The sequence below is a fragment of the Diabrotica virgifera genome, chromosome 3 (genome assembly GCF_917563875.1).
Source record: "Diabrotica virgifera virgifera chromosome 3, PGI_DIABVI_V3a".
Lineage (NCBI taxonomy): Eukaryota > Metazoa > Arthropoda > Insecta > Coleoptera > Chrysomelidae > Diabrotica > Diabrotica virgifera.
Window position 1 is genome coordinate 270,109,094 of NC_065445.1, and position 14,466 is coordinate 270,123,559.

Below are 14,466 nucleotides of genomic sequence, written 5' to 3' on the forward strand. Positions count from 1 at the left end.
AGACGCATTCCGTTGAATAATACACGTTCCTGTAGTTCTACCAGTGCTTGCTCGAAGATATGTACAGAGTACATATTAAATATCACCGGGACAGAGTCGATCCTTTTCTCACTCTGTCTATGTAGACGTAATTTCTTTATTAAATAAATTTTATTACTTTTGCTAGTCTCATTCTTTTATTTTCTTTGCTATAGTTCTTTGCTCGTCCGACGTTTGATCAATTTAAGAATAAATAAGCGGTGAGAACAGTTTAATACTTTTGACAAGACTCTATGATACAATTATTTATTTTTTACAAGAAACTGAAGATAAACTAAGAACAATCTCTTATATATTTACATTTCGAAATAAAATAAATATTTTATCACACACACACTTACATGAAGACAATCATTATAATAAAATCGATTAATAAAATAATAATTATGTATAAAGAACTTTAACTTTAATGAGAATGTACCTACTAAAATTTTATCTAAGAGTTCTTTCACCACGATTCGGAAAAAGTATGTAAAAAGTGTATTTATTAATGTTGAACGTCAGTCTTCAAAACAAAATTTTAATTTTCTTTACTTTATCCCTAAAACTAATTTTCTTTAATAAATACTTTTAACGGGCTTCCGTTTAACGGGCCTTTTTTCTGGCAATTGTCGCTCTAAATCGTATAGATGTTCTCGGTGACTCATAGCGCTGGCGTAAGACTGAAACAGAAAATAACGAGTTTACTATTGTGCATTGCAAGGCGAAAATAACGTAAGTAAAATTCATATCCTTAACAATATAAAGGAAGTATTGAGTTGGTCATGCTGTAATCTGAGACATTTCACTACAAAAATTTATTTTACTCACATTTTTTTACAAAACATTTTATTTTTTTAAATTCTATGAAGTTTTTATAATGACTTTATCGGGTTTTGCCAAACGTCGTCCATTGACCCATTTTTTAAATTTGGGAAAAGAAAAGTCACACGGATCTAAATCTGACGAATAAAGTGGATAGTCAACCAATTAACATTTTATTCAAATATACTAGTTGTCTTGGCTTGCTTTGATGCGCTTCTTTATCTTCACTGCGACTAGGCATATTGTAAATCATTTTGATATTTCACTCATATCATATGTGACCAACTACTCAATATGTTAAGGATTGAAAATTACTTATGCTACATTTGATAAGCACTAAAATGTTACAAAAATAAAGATACCGCAAAAAAAGATACTCATATTTGGTTTTGAATGCACAAGTTTTTATACAATAGGAAATATATGTGTTTCGTTCTTCTACCATCTTCCAATTGGAATCAACGAATGAGCGTTCAATGAGACATGAGAATCCATCCCTCGTCGCACTACTAATTCATCAGCAAATTGGGTTCACTTGGAATTTGGGTTTTATATTTGCGCTCGAAAAATTTCTGGCTAGAGTTTGGCACAAACTAAATACCAACTATAGCACTCACAACGAAGTGTGTCAAAGAGTCCTTTGAACTATCAATAAGATGTCACAATCTTATATTTTTCTAATTCTTCTTCTATTCTATATGTAGTTGTAGATGTGTAGTGCACTCACAAAATTTGTACCTAGTAGTTTCTCTACTCTACAGTGTTAGTCCATTATGGTGGTACTCCACCCTCAGGAACATCCTAGGTTAGTGGGGGTAGTTACCCCCTATGATAGGGGTTGATGAAGTAGACACTATTTGCTGAATACTTATTTATTTACCAACTCTAAATACCACAGTAACTAGTTGGTGCGTTTGAGGTCTAACTGTCTAATAATGTATCTGAACCAGGAATGATAATTGATAAAAGGATGATCCGCGATGTTTTTCTGTATCTATAAATAAACTAGAAAAGTGTTGATGTTTTTAATGCTGACACGGCCTGGCCGTGAATTATGAATAATATTGAATAGCTGACAAAGCGTTATTGAAAACTAGTGCACTTGTGTTGAGTAATCGGTGTCACCTAATTATTTAACAACAAACGTGATGTTTGTTTTGTAAGACATTTAAAAATTAAATGAATATATCTTGCTCTTATTTTGTATGCTGATAATCCTGTACACCATTGCTGATTGCTGATCATCCCCTACTTTTCTTTCCTTTCGGTTTTCCGTGGCCCATTAGCTTCTTAATAATGTTGGCATATGTAATATATGGCCAGAGGTTAAAATCTTTAAACACGTTATAGAGACTAGATATTATGTGTATAATTGAAGATAAGGCACAATTGCAAAATTTGAGAATTCTTTATTTGCTCTTTAGGTCAAATAAAGTCTTCTCGAAACCTTTCTTCTCTTTATTGTCACGTACAGTTAGATTAACATAATCAAAAATATTTAATATGAGCATCAATATTTATAGTCTCTTTATTACAAGAACATGCGATTCATACTTTTTTCCAACAAGTGATGCAGGTCTTTTTAATAATCGCTGATTGTTTTGCCAAGAAAATACATTTACATCTGATATCGAAGATCTTTCAATACCTAGCTTATCCAATATAAATAACGGGAATCTTTACTCTTGTGAGAAATCATTTTTTGTTTTGCAGTCTTGAGGTGTGAACTTGAAGTGTCAGATGATATGGAGAAGAGCAAAATTCGAGAACCATCAAATTTATCAATAATTTTCAACAAGGTAGTTCTCAAATGAATGAGCTACCGAAATATTGATGACAGTAAAAAGTCGAAAGCTACCAAACGGTATAAAAATAAGATTGACAGCAGGACAGTTCCCGGAAGACGAATCTCCTTATTTGGAAAGAATCTCCCCATTTACGAAGAATATCCTTCGCAGATATATGGCAAATCATTGGGTATGGTATGGATATATTATATATCAAACAGATGTATTGATCTATAGATACTATAGTCATACCTACAGATAAATAATAACAAAGATAGTTTAAGACTTCTCCAAAACCTTGTATAGATCGCAAAGCCAGCCTGATGAACCAACAAAAGAGAACGCCAAAAGAAAAATAAAAAACGAGGGATCAAAGGTATGTACTCTTAAATATGGAAAATGATATCTACTGGACAAAGAAATATGCCAGAAGCAAAATACTAAAGAAAATCCGTCACAACCACCTTTTAATGTAGTAAACCCATATCCGTATAGCTGTAAATAGGTGAAAAAATGTCTTCTTTGTATTTGACTGTCACAAGAAAACCACACGTGACAGAAAAAATCTATTGTCATTTTTGGATTCAGTGTAGAAAGTACTATAAGACTCTCAGTTAATAAAATTTTTGGAACAAAAAATTATATTTTTTGTGTTGCCCAGTGGTATCGGTGGACATTTATATCTTTAGTCTAGGTCTAGAAATAATGCAGTTATTGTAGAATTTAATAAATGAGTTTTTCTTGCCTGCAAGACTTCTGGAAATAAAATATTTTTATAGCAACGATTGATGTGTGTAATGTATATAATTTCTATTTAATTATAATCAATATTTTTTGATTAATTTCGTATTTGATTGACGTTGTGTAAACTCGGGCCCAAGGAAAATTTTTAATTTGACTGTTTTAAAAAGCAAAGTGAACATATGATTAAATTAAATAAAAATTTGATGATGAGGTATTGTGGTAGATGGAAAGAAGCTTTTTTGATGTGTACAAAAAACAATAAACATTATGGATAATAGTAATCGTGAAAGTATGTATTGAAGGAAATGGAAGTCAAATGAAGACTGTAAGTATTAAAAATAATTAATAAGCTTTATTTGACTTCCCTTAGTGGATGAAAGTTGTTGATTGAATGAAATGACACAAATGTTGCAAATAACAAATAAATATTTAGGCTAAAGAAGACAAAATCAGGGAAGTAATTAAACTTGATCAAAATTAAAAACCAATCAAATTGCCAATTTAAAATAAAAATAATTTTGAAACTAAACACGAATAGATTTTTGGAGACACTGATTTATTCAGTTCTTCTCGTTGGATGAAAACCACCTACAATTTGTAAAGTATATTAATACTGTGTTATTAACAATAACAATTAGTGTCTCCAGAATCCTTATTCGGTTTAATTTGTTAACATAAATTGTACCGAATAATTTGTAAGTTTGAAGACTATATTTTTACTGTTATCTCTCTCTTTCCTTCCAGCTAATTGTCCATTCAAATTAAATTTTTCATAAAGCGTTCTGATACAGTGCATCAGAGCTTCGTTGAGAACTGAATTAATATAAGTAACTCTATTCTTATTCTGTTGCGTTAGAGATTTGTGTTATTCACGAGAGATTTGGTATTAATATAGCCTGCGATAGATGGAGCTATGTGAGAACTAAGGGGGGGGGGGGGGGAGATGCTTAAACAGAACATATCTGTAAAGGAAATTGTTATTGGTGTGGTTTAACATAGAAACCTATGGAAAATGTAGTTGTGAAAGCTGACTCAGCATACATAGGTATAAAGGGGAAGAGGATGATGATGATGATGAGTCATTGAAAGCATGCAGTTTTGTGCTTTCTGACCAATGTTCCTTAGAAACTGTCACTACCACAGAAATCATCAACAAAAGCAATGATAATAATGATCATGACAGATTCTAGAATAAAAATTCTTGAGGTAGAAGAGCTTCTATCAAGCATGTCGACGACTCAACATGAACATATCCACGCAGAAAACAAAATGCATTAGCGCTTGTTCACAATGGACGTAACCATAAGGTGAATGTAAACCGTAATTTATTAAACAATCTCAACTTTATGTAATCCTTACGTTTACATGTAAGACAACCATAACCATAAATTTTACGTTTACCCATTGTGAATACTTACATTTAATTTCTACATGTTCAACTTTATGAATTACGGATACATTACGCGTAAATTATGTTTTACGTCCATTGTGAACAAACGCTTACCATTGCGAAAGATTCAATTAGATGCAAGCTCGTGGTAGAGTGGAAACCCATAGAACAGCTAAACCAGTTCAAATATTTACATATAGATTTATCAAGCCCATAGAACAGCTAAACCAGTTCAAATATCTACGTATAGATTTATCATGACCCAGCCAGAGACCTAAGAGGACAAATAAACAAGGCCACAGTCACATCCGGATGTTTGAGAGATGTGGCCTGGAATAACCCGTATACATACATATAGTTAGTAAATAAGTATGAGAAATTTTAAGGCCTCTACATGAAAAAATATTGCCGGATTGTTCTATAAACATAATATGTCCGCAAATGCTTCGTTTCCGAGGTACGGGGTGTTGAAATTTTTATTTCAAACTGCCAATTTATTTATTGCTCTAAGACCAGTTGAGCTATGAAAATTAAATTTGGTGCATTTTAGAAAGTACCTAGTTATTGCGCATTTTTTGACATACAATTAAGAATTTTGGTTTACATACAATGGTTTGAATTTTTTTAAAGAAAAAAATAGTATGCCACTGAGATATTTCGAATTAAGAATAATTTTTAAATTCCACGTCTAATTTATGATAAAAAATCTTTCTTGCCTTTTTCTCATATGGTGCACACTTTTTATGCAGAAAAATAAAACATCTTGACACGTATTTTTAATTTTTTAATACATTATCAAGAAATATCCAATATAATAATACTAGACTGGAACAATAATAGAAAATATTACCAATAAGATTTTAACTAGGTGCAGAGCTACAAATATTTTTGTTAAAATTATATTTATTGTAAATTTGTGATTTTTTGGAATAAAGATAACAATAACAATAAATACAACAATTGTTAAAAATGACCTCCTTTAGAGGTTACAGACGAATTTTATATTGGCGCGCGTACGAATAACGGTCTGAATTTTTTTAAGAGAAAAATAGTACGCCACTGAGATACGTCAAATTAAAAATCATTTTTAAATTTCTGGTTCAATTTACGACAAATAATCTTTCTTGCCATTTTTTCATATGTGGCGCAGTTTTTATGCAAAAAAATAAAACATCTTAACGTTTACAAAGTATTTGAACTAAGTTTATATGCATATGGAAACTACCTCAAATACTTTGTAAGCGTAAAGATGTTTTATTTTTTTTGTATAAAAACGGCGCCTCGTATGAAAAAAAGACAAGAAAGATTTTTTGTCGTAAATTGAACGAGGAATTCAAAAATGATTTTTAGTTTGACATCTCAGTGGCGTACTATTTTTTTCTTAAAAAAATTCAGACCATTACCCGTACGCGCGCCAATGATGAATATAAAATTCTTCTGTTAGTAAAGGAGATCATTTTAAACATTTCTTGGAGCTTTGCACCTAGTTGAAATCTTATTCGTAGTAGATAATATTTTCTGTTATTGTTCTGGTTTAGTATTATTATATTGGATAGTTATTGATAATGTATTAAAAAATACGCGCCATGATGTTTTATTTTTCTACATAAAAACGGTGCACCACATGAAAAAAGAGCAAGGATTTTTATCAAAAATTAAACGTGGAATTTAAAAATAATTTTTAATTTTAAATATCTCAGTGGCGTACTATTTTTTTTTAAATGCAGACAATTACCCGTATGCGCGCCAATGATGAATACAAAATTCTTAATTGTATGTCAAAAAATGCGCAATAACTACCTCCTAAAACTCACCAAAATTCATTTTCATAGCTCAACTGGTCTTAGAGCAATAAATAAATTGGCACTTTGAAATAAAAATTTCAACGCCCTGTATCTCGGAAACAAAGCATTTGCGGACATATATTTATAGAGCAAATCGGCATTATTTTTTCATGTAGAATTAGCCCTTAACATTTTTCATACTTATTTACTAACACCCTGTATGCGAATGGACAGCAAAGTTAGAAGATATAAAACTTGCATCAGACCTATTATGACCTATCTATGGTATCGAATCAAGAGAAGACACTAATAAAACCAAAAGCATGCTATGAACAGCCGACATGAAGACACTAAACGCAATAACCGGGAAGACAAAAAGGGATAGAATGCGAAACATTATGAGGGAACAGTGTGGTGCGCGTGTAAGATGTAGTAAGATGGGGTAGGCAAAGACGAAGAGAATGGTTCAGTCATGTACAAAGAATGGAGGAGCACAGACTACCAAGAATTGCGCTAGAAGGAAAACCAGCTGGGGAGACCTCTCACCGGGGAGACCAAAAGATCTTTTTTTCACCAAAAAGATGGAGAGATAGCTGGCAGTCTACCTCTCAAGAAATACTTCAACGTCGGAATTAACAGATCGACAGATCTACAACAAGTATAAGAAAAAGGATGTAGAAGAGGCTCAGAATATGCTAACCGAGCTCAAACATAACATCACAAACCATCATTTGGATATGACAAAGCTTTCTGAGATAGGAGTGCCACAGTTTTCACTGTAGATTAAAAACAGACACATGAATCAGATTAGAAAAATTTTTTGGAAATCATAGAAGGCAACCTGAAGGATTTATAGAGCCACAAAGCAGAAAAGAAAAAAAGAACAATGAAGAAGATAAAGGATATCTGATCATATGGTAACTCAGTTTTGAAATGCGACAAATTATTTTATTTCTTATTTATTCCTTGGCTTATTTCCCATCTAAATAGTTAATCATAAAAATGCCACAAGGAAATAGCTTCAGAACAACATGCGACCAATATTACGGTAATTATCATTAGAAAAAGGGGTACATCAATAAATGATGTACGATGAAGAAAACTAATACTGATTTAAGGAAACAACATCCTTGTTTGTTTAGCAACAAATTGTCTTCCACAAAAACAGCACACTCACTCACAATGCAGCCAGTACATAAGTAAATTACATTAATTGCATGAGGACTTGATGGAGCATCCACTGTATTCGCCAGATTTAACACCATGTCATCAAAATTAAAAATTTAGCACCAAGGATATACACTTTAGCTAAACTATGAGGTAGTAGTCACTATTTTGAGGAGTCATTTCTTGCTCTGATGTACCGCAAGAAATATACAGATAACTCAGCATCATTTATATATGGTCTTTAGCGTAACAGTAAAGATATAGTCTTCGCCTTTACGCGTAACGTAAACAAAATCTACTGAACTTAAAAGAAAAAAATTTAGAAAAAAATGAAGTTAATATATTTACTTCTCAGATGTGAGGGTCATTCGTCTTCTTTGGCAGCAACGTTATGACAACTACTCACCATTTTCGATTGTATTCGCTTTGGGACGTTTTGTTCTCTTAGACCAAACATACAATCCTGTTGAAGATGATTTTTCGATTCATCTTCGAATAATACCTGCGAAAAAAGATACAAATAAAACAATCTACACAAGTTCAGAAATAATTTAATATATATTGATTAAGGTTTTTATTAACACTTCGAAATTGTGTTTTCAAAATTTCGAACAAAGTATCTCTCTCTCTCTAGTTCTATCGCTGCTTGCGGAGTATTGGGTGCTTATGCGTTCCTTAGACAAAAGTGTAAGATTTCTGATTGATTGGGCCAGCGCATCTCCTTTCTTGTTCATTTTCTGGATAAGCTGTTTATTAGTTCCTTCCCTTCTCTTCTATTTCTTGCTCTATTTTCAAAGTATGGCCAATTCATTTCCTCTTTTTCCCCTTGATTGTAGTAGATATGTTAGTTTGCTTTGTTCGTTCCCATAGTTTTGGATTGATTACTCTATTGGGTCAGTATATTTTCAGGATTTTTCTTAAACATTGTAAAGTTTGCAGTTTTTTAGCTGTAGTTTTGTCTGTTTTCATGTTTCTGCTCCGTAAAATAGTATAGTTTGGATGAAATTATTAAAGACTTTAATTTTTGTTGATTTTGAAATTTTGTTTGTTAGCTAAATTTTATCTAAAGCGTTGAATGCATGTTGGACTTCTTTGGCATTTTTTTAAGTATAAACATAATCTAAATGTTTATTTCAACTGCCAAATCCCTCTGACGCACAGTGGTTCCAAATGCCGAAAACGTGGTCATGAACCTTTAAAAGCGTATATTGTTTATACATTTTGGAATTACTTTCGTTCTTAATGGTTTTTGGCATCGCTGATTACGACTCTGGCCTCATTTTTTCTGAAAAAGAAAATGGCGGATCCAACATGGCGGAAAGAAATTGAAAATATCAATCAAAAAGGAAAATTTTTTATCAAATTTGATAGTAAGGTCGCTGATTACAAATCTAACTTTACTTTTTTTTTAAACAAAATGGCGGATCCAATATGAACGAAAGAAATTCGAAAATTTTATTTTAGCTGCATTTTTGTTTAAAATTTTATATTATAACGGACTTTTGAAGCTGCTGATTACCAATACACTTTCTTTATGAAGTATAATATTCAGAACCTATTACTTATGTACAACTGCCCATACATACTCAACAATCGCCAGAAACATGTAATATGCGTCATTTCCCACTTTTGTATTCAAACAACTGCCAGCAATGCATAGGCAGTTATAGGCAGCTAAACCAAAGTGATTCTGTATCTTCTTACTATATATTTTAAGATTAATAAACATTAGTCGCAGAATTATGCAGAATTTTGTACTTTCTGAATGCATCTTTACAAAATTTCAATTATTTCAAGTATATTTTCACCATTTATGCATTAACAAATTTAAGGCATTTATTGTTAATAAATATTGATTTAAGTTACACCTTACATTACTACATACTTAAAAAAGAAGAATCTGCTTTACAGCGATAAAATTGATAAACTACAAAACGTTTTACAGCGTTTTCAATATACGCGTTCTTTTTCACTTTCTCTGCCGACCAAAATAAGCCCGGACATGGCCCACTTGTTCCTGAGTTGTGAACCAGAATACATTCAGTCTGATCTTCATACCTGCGTATTAGGACTCTACGATAGTATGAGAAAACAACTGTAAACATGAAAATCCCTAAATAGGGACTCCTTTTTTCGCCTCATGACCACGTTTTCAGCATTTGGAACCACTGTGTGACGAGACCAAGTGCCATCCTTCGATTATTTTGCTTTTCTATTTTCAATTGCATATGAATTTTAAAATGTCTGAATTAAACAACTAAAAATAGGAGAGAAAGTCGAAGGTCGAGGAATATTGCGAGGGAATAGAACAGTTATCCAGTTATTTCTTGTTAAAAGAATCCAAATAGTACATCATTCAAATCCATATATAAAATCGAAGTGTATGGTGAAACAAGCATAAGTTACTAAGTTTTTTTGGACTTTTTTGGTTTTTCTCCTTCTGCCATGTAACGAAAAACATATGAGACGAAGAAGAAAAACAAGTTTTTCAATGCTACATTAATAATAAAGTACTCTAACAAAAGTTACGAAAGTTTGTCTAACGAAACTTCTCTGTAATGAATTTAATAGAGCTCTTTGAAATATATTGCTATTGCTCATAACTTACAAATGCTTATAAAAAATAACTGGTATTTAATGTATACAGTGCGTCCATAAAGTAACGCATAAATTCATTATTTCGAAAACCGGCGACTTTAAGGAAAACTCCCGAAACAGGTCGATTTTTATTTTTAAGAGGATCGGAACGTATTTTCGGCTGCAATGCTATTCAAATGGGGATTAATTTTTTTCAAATCCTGAGAAAACTAATAAGTATTTTGGAAAAATTTAAACGCAGAATGAAAGATTACGTTATTAGCGAGGGCCGAAAGTCCCTGAGAACTTCTACAATGTTTATTTTAATAAGTTACAGGGGTGAAAAAACTAAGAGAAAATTTAGTGTGATTTTTAAATTCAAATATCTCATTCAAAATAAACTTTTTATTTATTCTAAGGGACTTTCGGCCCTCGGTAATAATTTAGTCTTTCATTCTGCGTTTAAATTTTTCAAAAATATTTATTGGTTTTTTCAGGATTTGAAAAAAATGAACACAATGCCGTGGTAATATTTTCCAAATCTGTCTTTGTCTTACAACGCACTCAACCGAATATAATATTGTCAGCATATATTGTCAGTCAGACACTGACAATCAGTGACAATTTTAAATATTTGACATTGCATCGGGAATATTTTGAGAAATTGATTAAATATTATTGATATATAGTGTATTTGATAAATAATTGATTTAAGACGTGAACTTAATAAAAAGTTATTTATTGTGTATTATTTGTGAAAGATCCAAGCAGAGAATACATCAGATATATCCTGTGATCCAAGTATTTTGTTGTTAGAGATGTTCAAAATTGTAAGCGTTCCAAAATAACAACATATTATTAAAAAATCACTTTAACACTTTTCCTCTTTTCTCGATTGATTATTAGTTTTTGTTGTACAAATAAATTATTACAATCACTGAAAACATAGTTAGTGAAAAAATTATCACATTTATTAACTGAATTAATAATTTGCAATTATAAAAATAACAGTTATCCAAGAACATTCAAAAGCCATCTCTTTAAATTGATGATGACATTTTCAAGTAGAATGACATTCTAGTAATGTTTACATATCCACACCAGTGTGAATTTTACTACACGTAATTTGCCGTGTAAAGACAGAAAAAGTAGGGATACACGTAAAATATTTGCGAATTATGTACCCATAGCCTTAAATTACAATTTTTTGGCATATATATCATACTAGTGACGTCAACCATCTGGGCTTAATGACGTAATCGATGATTTTTTTAAATGAGAATAGGGGTCATGTGATAGCTTATTTGAAAGGGTATTCAATTCTCTATTCACTAATATAAACATTAACGTAATTATTTATACAGGGTATCCAAATTTTTTTTTAAATTCAATTAATTGAGAAAAAAAGAAGAATGTATGTAATGTATTTAATTCAAAATACGTTATACTGTTGTCAGAAAACAGGAAAAACATTTTAAATATTGCTTTTCGCTTAAATTCAATGTTGAAGCTGCCTCCCACCTGCCTCTTGACAATTTGAACATTTCGTTTAAACGAAAATCAATGTTTATTTTTTAAATAAAACATTTTTATTTTTTCTGACAGAGATAAAATGTATTTAGAATTAAACATACATTCATTTTTTGTGTCAATTAATTTAATTTGGAAAAATCATTTTTTGGACACCCTGTATAAATAATTATATTAATGTTTATATTACTGAATAGAGAATTAAATACCCTTTCAAATGAGCTATCACATGACCCCTATTCTCATTTAAAAAAATTATCGATTACGTCATCACGCCCAGATGGATGACGTCCCTAGTATGATATATATGCCAAAAAAATTGTAATTTAAATATAAAAATCGACCTGTTTCGGGATTTTTTCCTTAAAGTCGCCGGTGTACGAAATAATAAATTTATACGTTACTTTATGGACGTACTGTATAGTGAAAGCATCTGCCAGGAAGACCTTTTGCAAGCAAACGAAGAAATCATAATCAATGGAGAGGTTGTAAATAATATTCGATACGCGGACGACACTGTACTAGTTGCAAGAATAGTAGAAGAATTACAACGATTACTTACAAATATAAATATTGTAACAATTATGGCATAAACATAAATATAAAAAAAACCAAGTATATGGTCTTCAGTAAAAACATGACACAACCAGCATTATATTAAGGGGGGGGGGGGGTATGGTTTGAAATATTTAATTTTTTATTATTTCAAATAAAAATGCATACTTTCAAGAATACTCTCTAAAAATTTCAAAATAATCGGAGTAAAATTACCAGAGATACAGCGTGTTGAATATCCCTACCTTCGACTCGCTTTGCCGCGACTTCGCGCCAGCACGCTTGAGCGTAGTGAGAAACGTTAAACAACTGTTCGCCTTTTCTTTTGTAGATTACTTCTCGATTCAAAAACATATTCCAATGTGCATCACTTTACGAATTGGCAGACAAATAAGAAGATGAAGATGCAGTTGTCAAAACTTTAAACGCATTTTTCTCAAAACTGCTTTTTCAAATGCGGTGGACATTGTAACTGAAAAACTACTCGGCCGATCTACCTGATATTTTGCAGAGATTTTCTTTAGACATTTCATGAGGTAACAACGTCGAGATATTTTTCTTTTTTTGCTTATTTTTTGTTCAACAATAATAAATCTGTTGATTTTCACAAAATTTTTACCAAAAATTTCATTTTTTTGATTTCTGAATGATACCAAAAATTCAAAAATCATTAAAAATAAAAAAAACTCGACGTTGTGACCTCGTGAAACTCATAAGCTAATTAAATCTTTTTGAATTTTTTGTTTCGTATGATCTAGTGACGAGTTCTGATGTCCACCGCAAAATCCATTTTTTTGTGAGCTGCCTGTCAAAATTTGTCACCAATGGCTTACTTTTCAATATTTTGGATTGCATTTTTTTCTAAATATTCTTTGAATTGTTCTTAATATGTTTATTTAATTTAAAAATAAAATAATTGTACCATAGCTTCGAAAAAAATTCACAAAAATGTGCTTGTTATGTTGATTTCAAACCATACCCCCCCCCCCTTAATATAAACGGCATTCAAATTGAAAAAGTATTTGGGAACTTTAATAAACGGATCTGGAGACATAAGCATCCCTCTACGATTAAGAATGCTAAGAGGCTATGTATTTAACACGTTGTTCGGTGTAGAGGCCTGGACTCTCAAACAAAACAACATAAAAAATGAGTTTCGAGATGTGGTGCTGCCGTCGAATGCTGAAGATAAGTTTGGTTGAAAGAGTCGCAAACCTTGAAGTAATACGAAGGATAGGAAAATGCCCAGTAATTTTGTTAACGATAAAACGAAGAAAACTCGAATATCTGGTCACTTGATGAGAGGATATAAATACGCATTACTTCAAAATATAATGCAAGGAAAAATAGAAGGAAAACGGAATCCAGGCTGTAGAAGAATGTCATGGTTGAGGAATTTGAGAGAGTGGTTTGGTTGCACCACTAATGAACTAACTCTTTAGGTCAGCTGTAAACAAGGTCAGGATAGCCTTGATAATTTCCAATCTCTGATAGGAGTGACATTATCATTCCGCGACATTAGATTTCAAATAACTGAACTCATATTATAGCAAAGGAAAATCTTACCGTAAACGTGGTAATTTCGTATCTGCCCAAATAATCGGCATCATACAATTTGCCGTCGACCCAACGGATCTGTATCCGTTCGCCCAACCTCGGAGAAGTCATCGTTTCGAATCCAACGACGTCGCTCAGTCTGATGTCTTTGGAAAAACTCTGGTCTATTGGAAAGAAAACACATAGGCGAGTCTCGGGTTTGGTCTCTATAACCTTGGCGTTGTAGTATCTTCCGTTTTTGTGTCTTGCCCAGACGATTTCTCCCTCGTCGAAAGACTTTATCTACACAAATAATTGTTTATCAATTTAATTTTATAATTCAGTATACGATATTTAGTGTTTAAGCACGAAATGTCATCTTTCGGTCAAAATAACCTCCATATTCTGGAAATTTGACTGTGATTCAATATATCTGTGGCTACATGCTTGAAAATATCACCCTATAGATATAGAATATATTTTGGAATAAGGGCGTTACAGGAGGAATTTTTCTGTATACAGTGAAGCCTCGATTATCTGTCAGGGCACCAGA

The 14,466-nt window shown here is 31.8% G+C and overlaps 1 protein-coding gene across 3 annotated transcripts in view; it reads right to left on the reverse strand.

Annotated features, from left to right (window-relative positions):
• Positions 1-233: 233 nt before the first annotated feature.
• LOC114328291 (uncharacterized) overlaps positions 234-14,466 on the reverse strand; it is a 57,635-nt gene continuing 43,402 nt past the window's right edge. For 2 of the 3 annotated variants that reach the window (XM_028277113.2, XM_028277112.2), the window contains exons 13-15: positions 13,944-14,216; positions 8,122-8,217; positions 234-701 (exon numbers count right to left, since the gene is read on the reverse strand). In XM_028277113.2, the coding sequence (XP_028132914.1) occupies positions 597-701; positions 8,122-8,217; positions 13,944-14,216 (474 nt within the window). In that variant the 3' untranslated portion in view covers positions 234-596. Of the gene's footprint in view, positions 702-8,063; positions 8,218-13,943; positions 14,217-14,466 lie in introns of all 3 variants that reach the window. The other variant, XM_028277114.2, reaches the window with a different exon arrangement.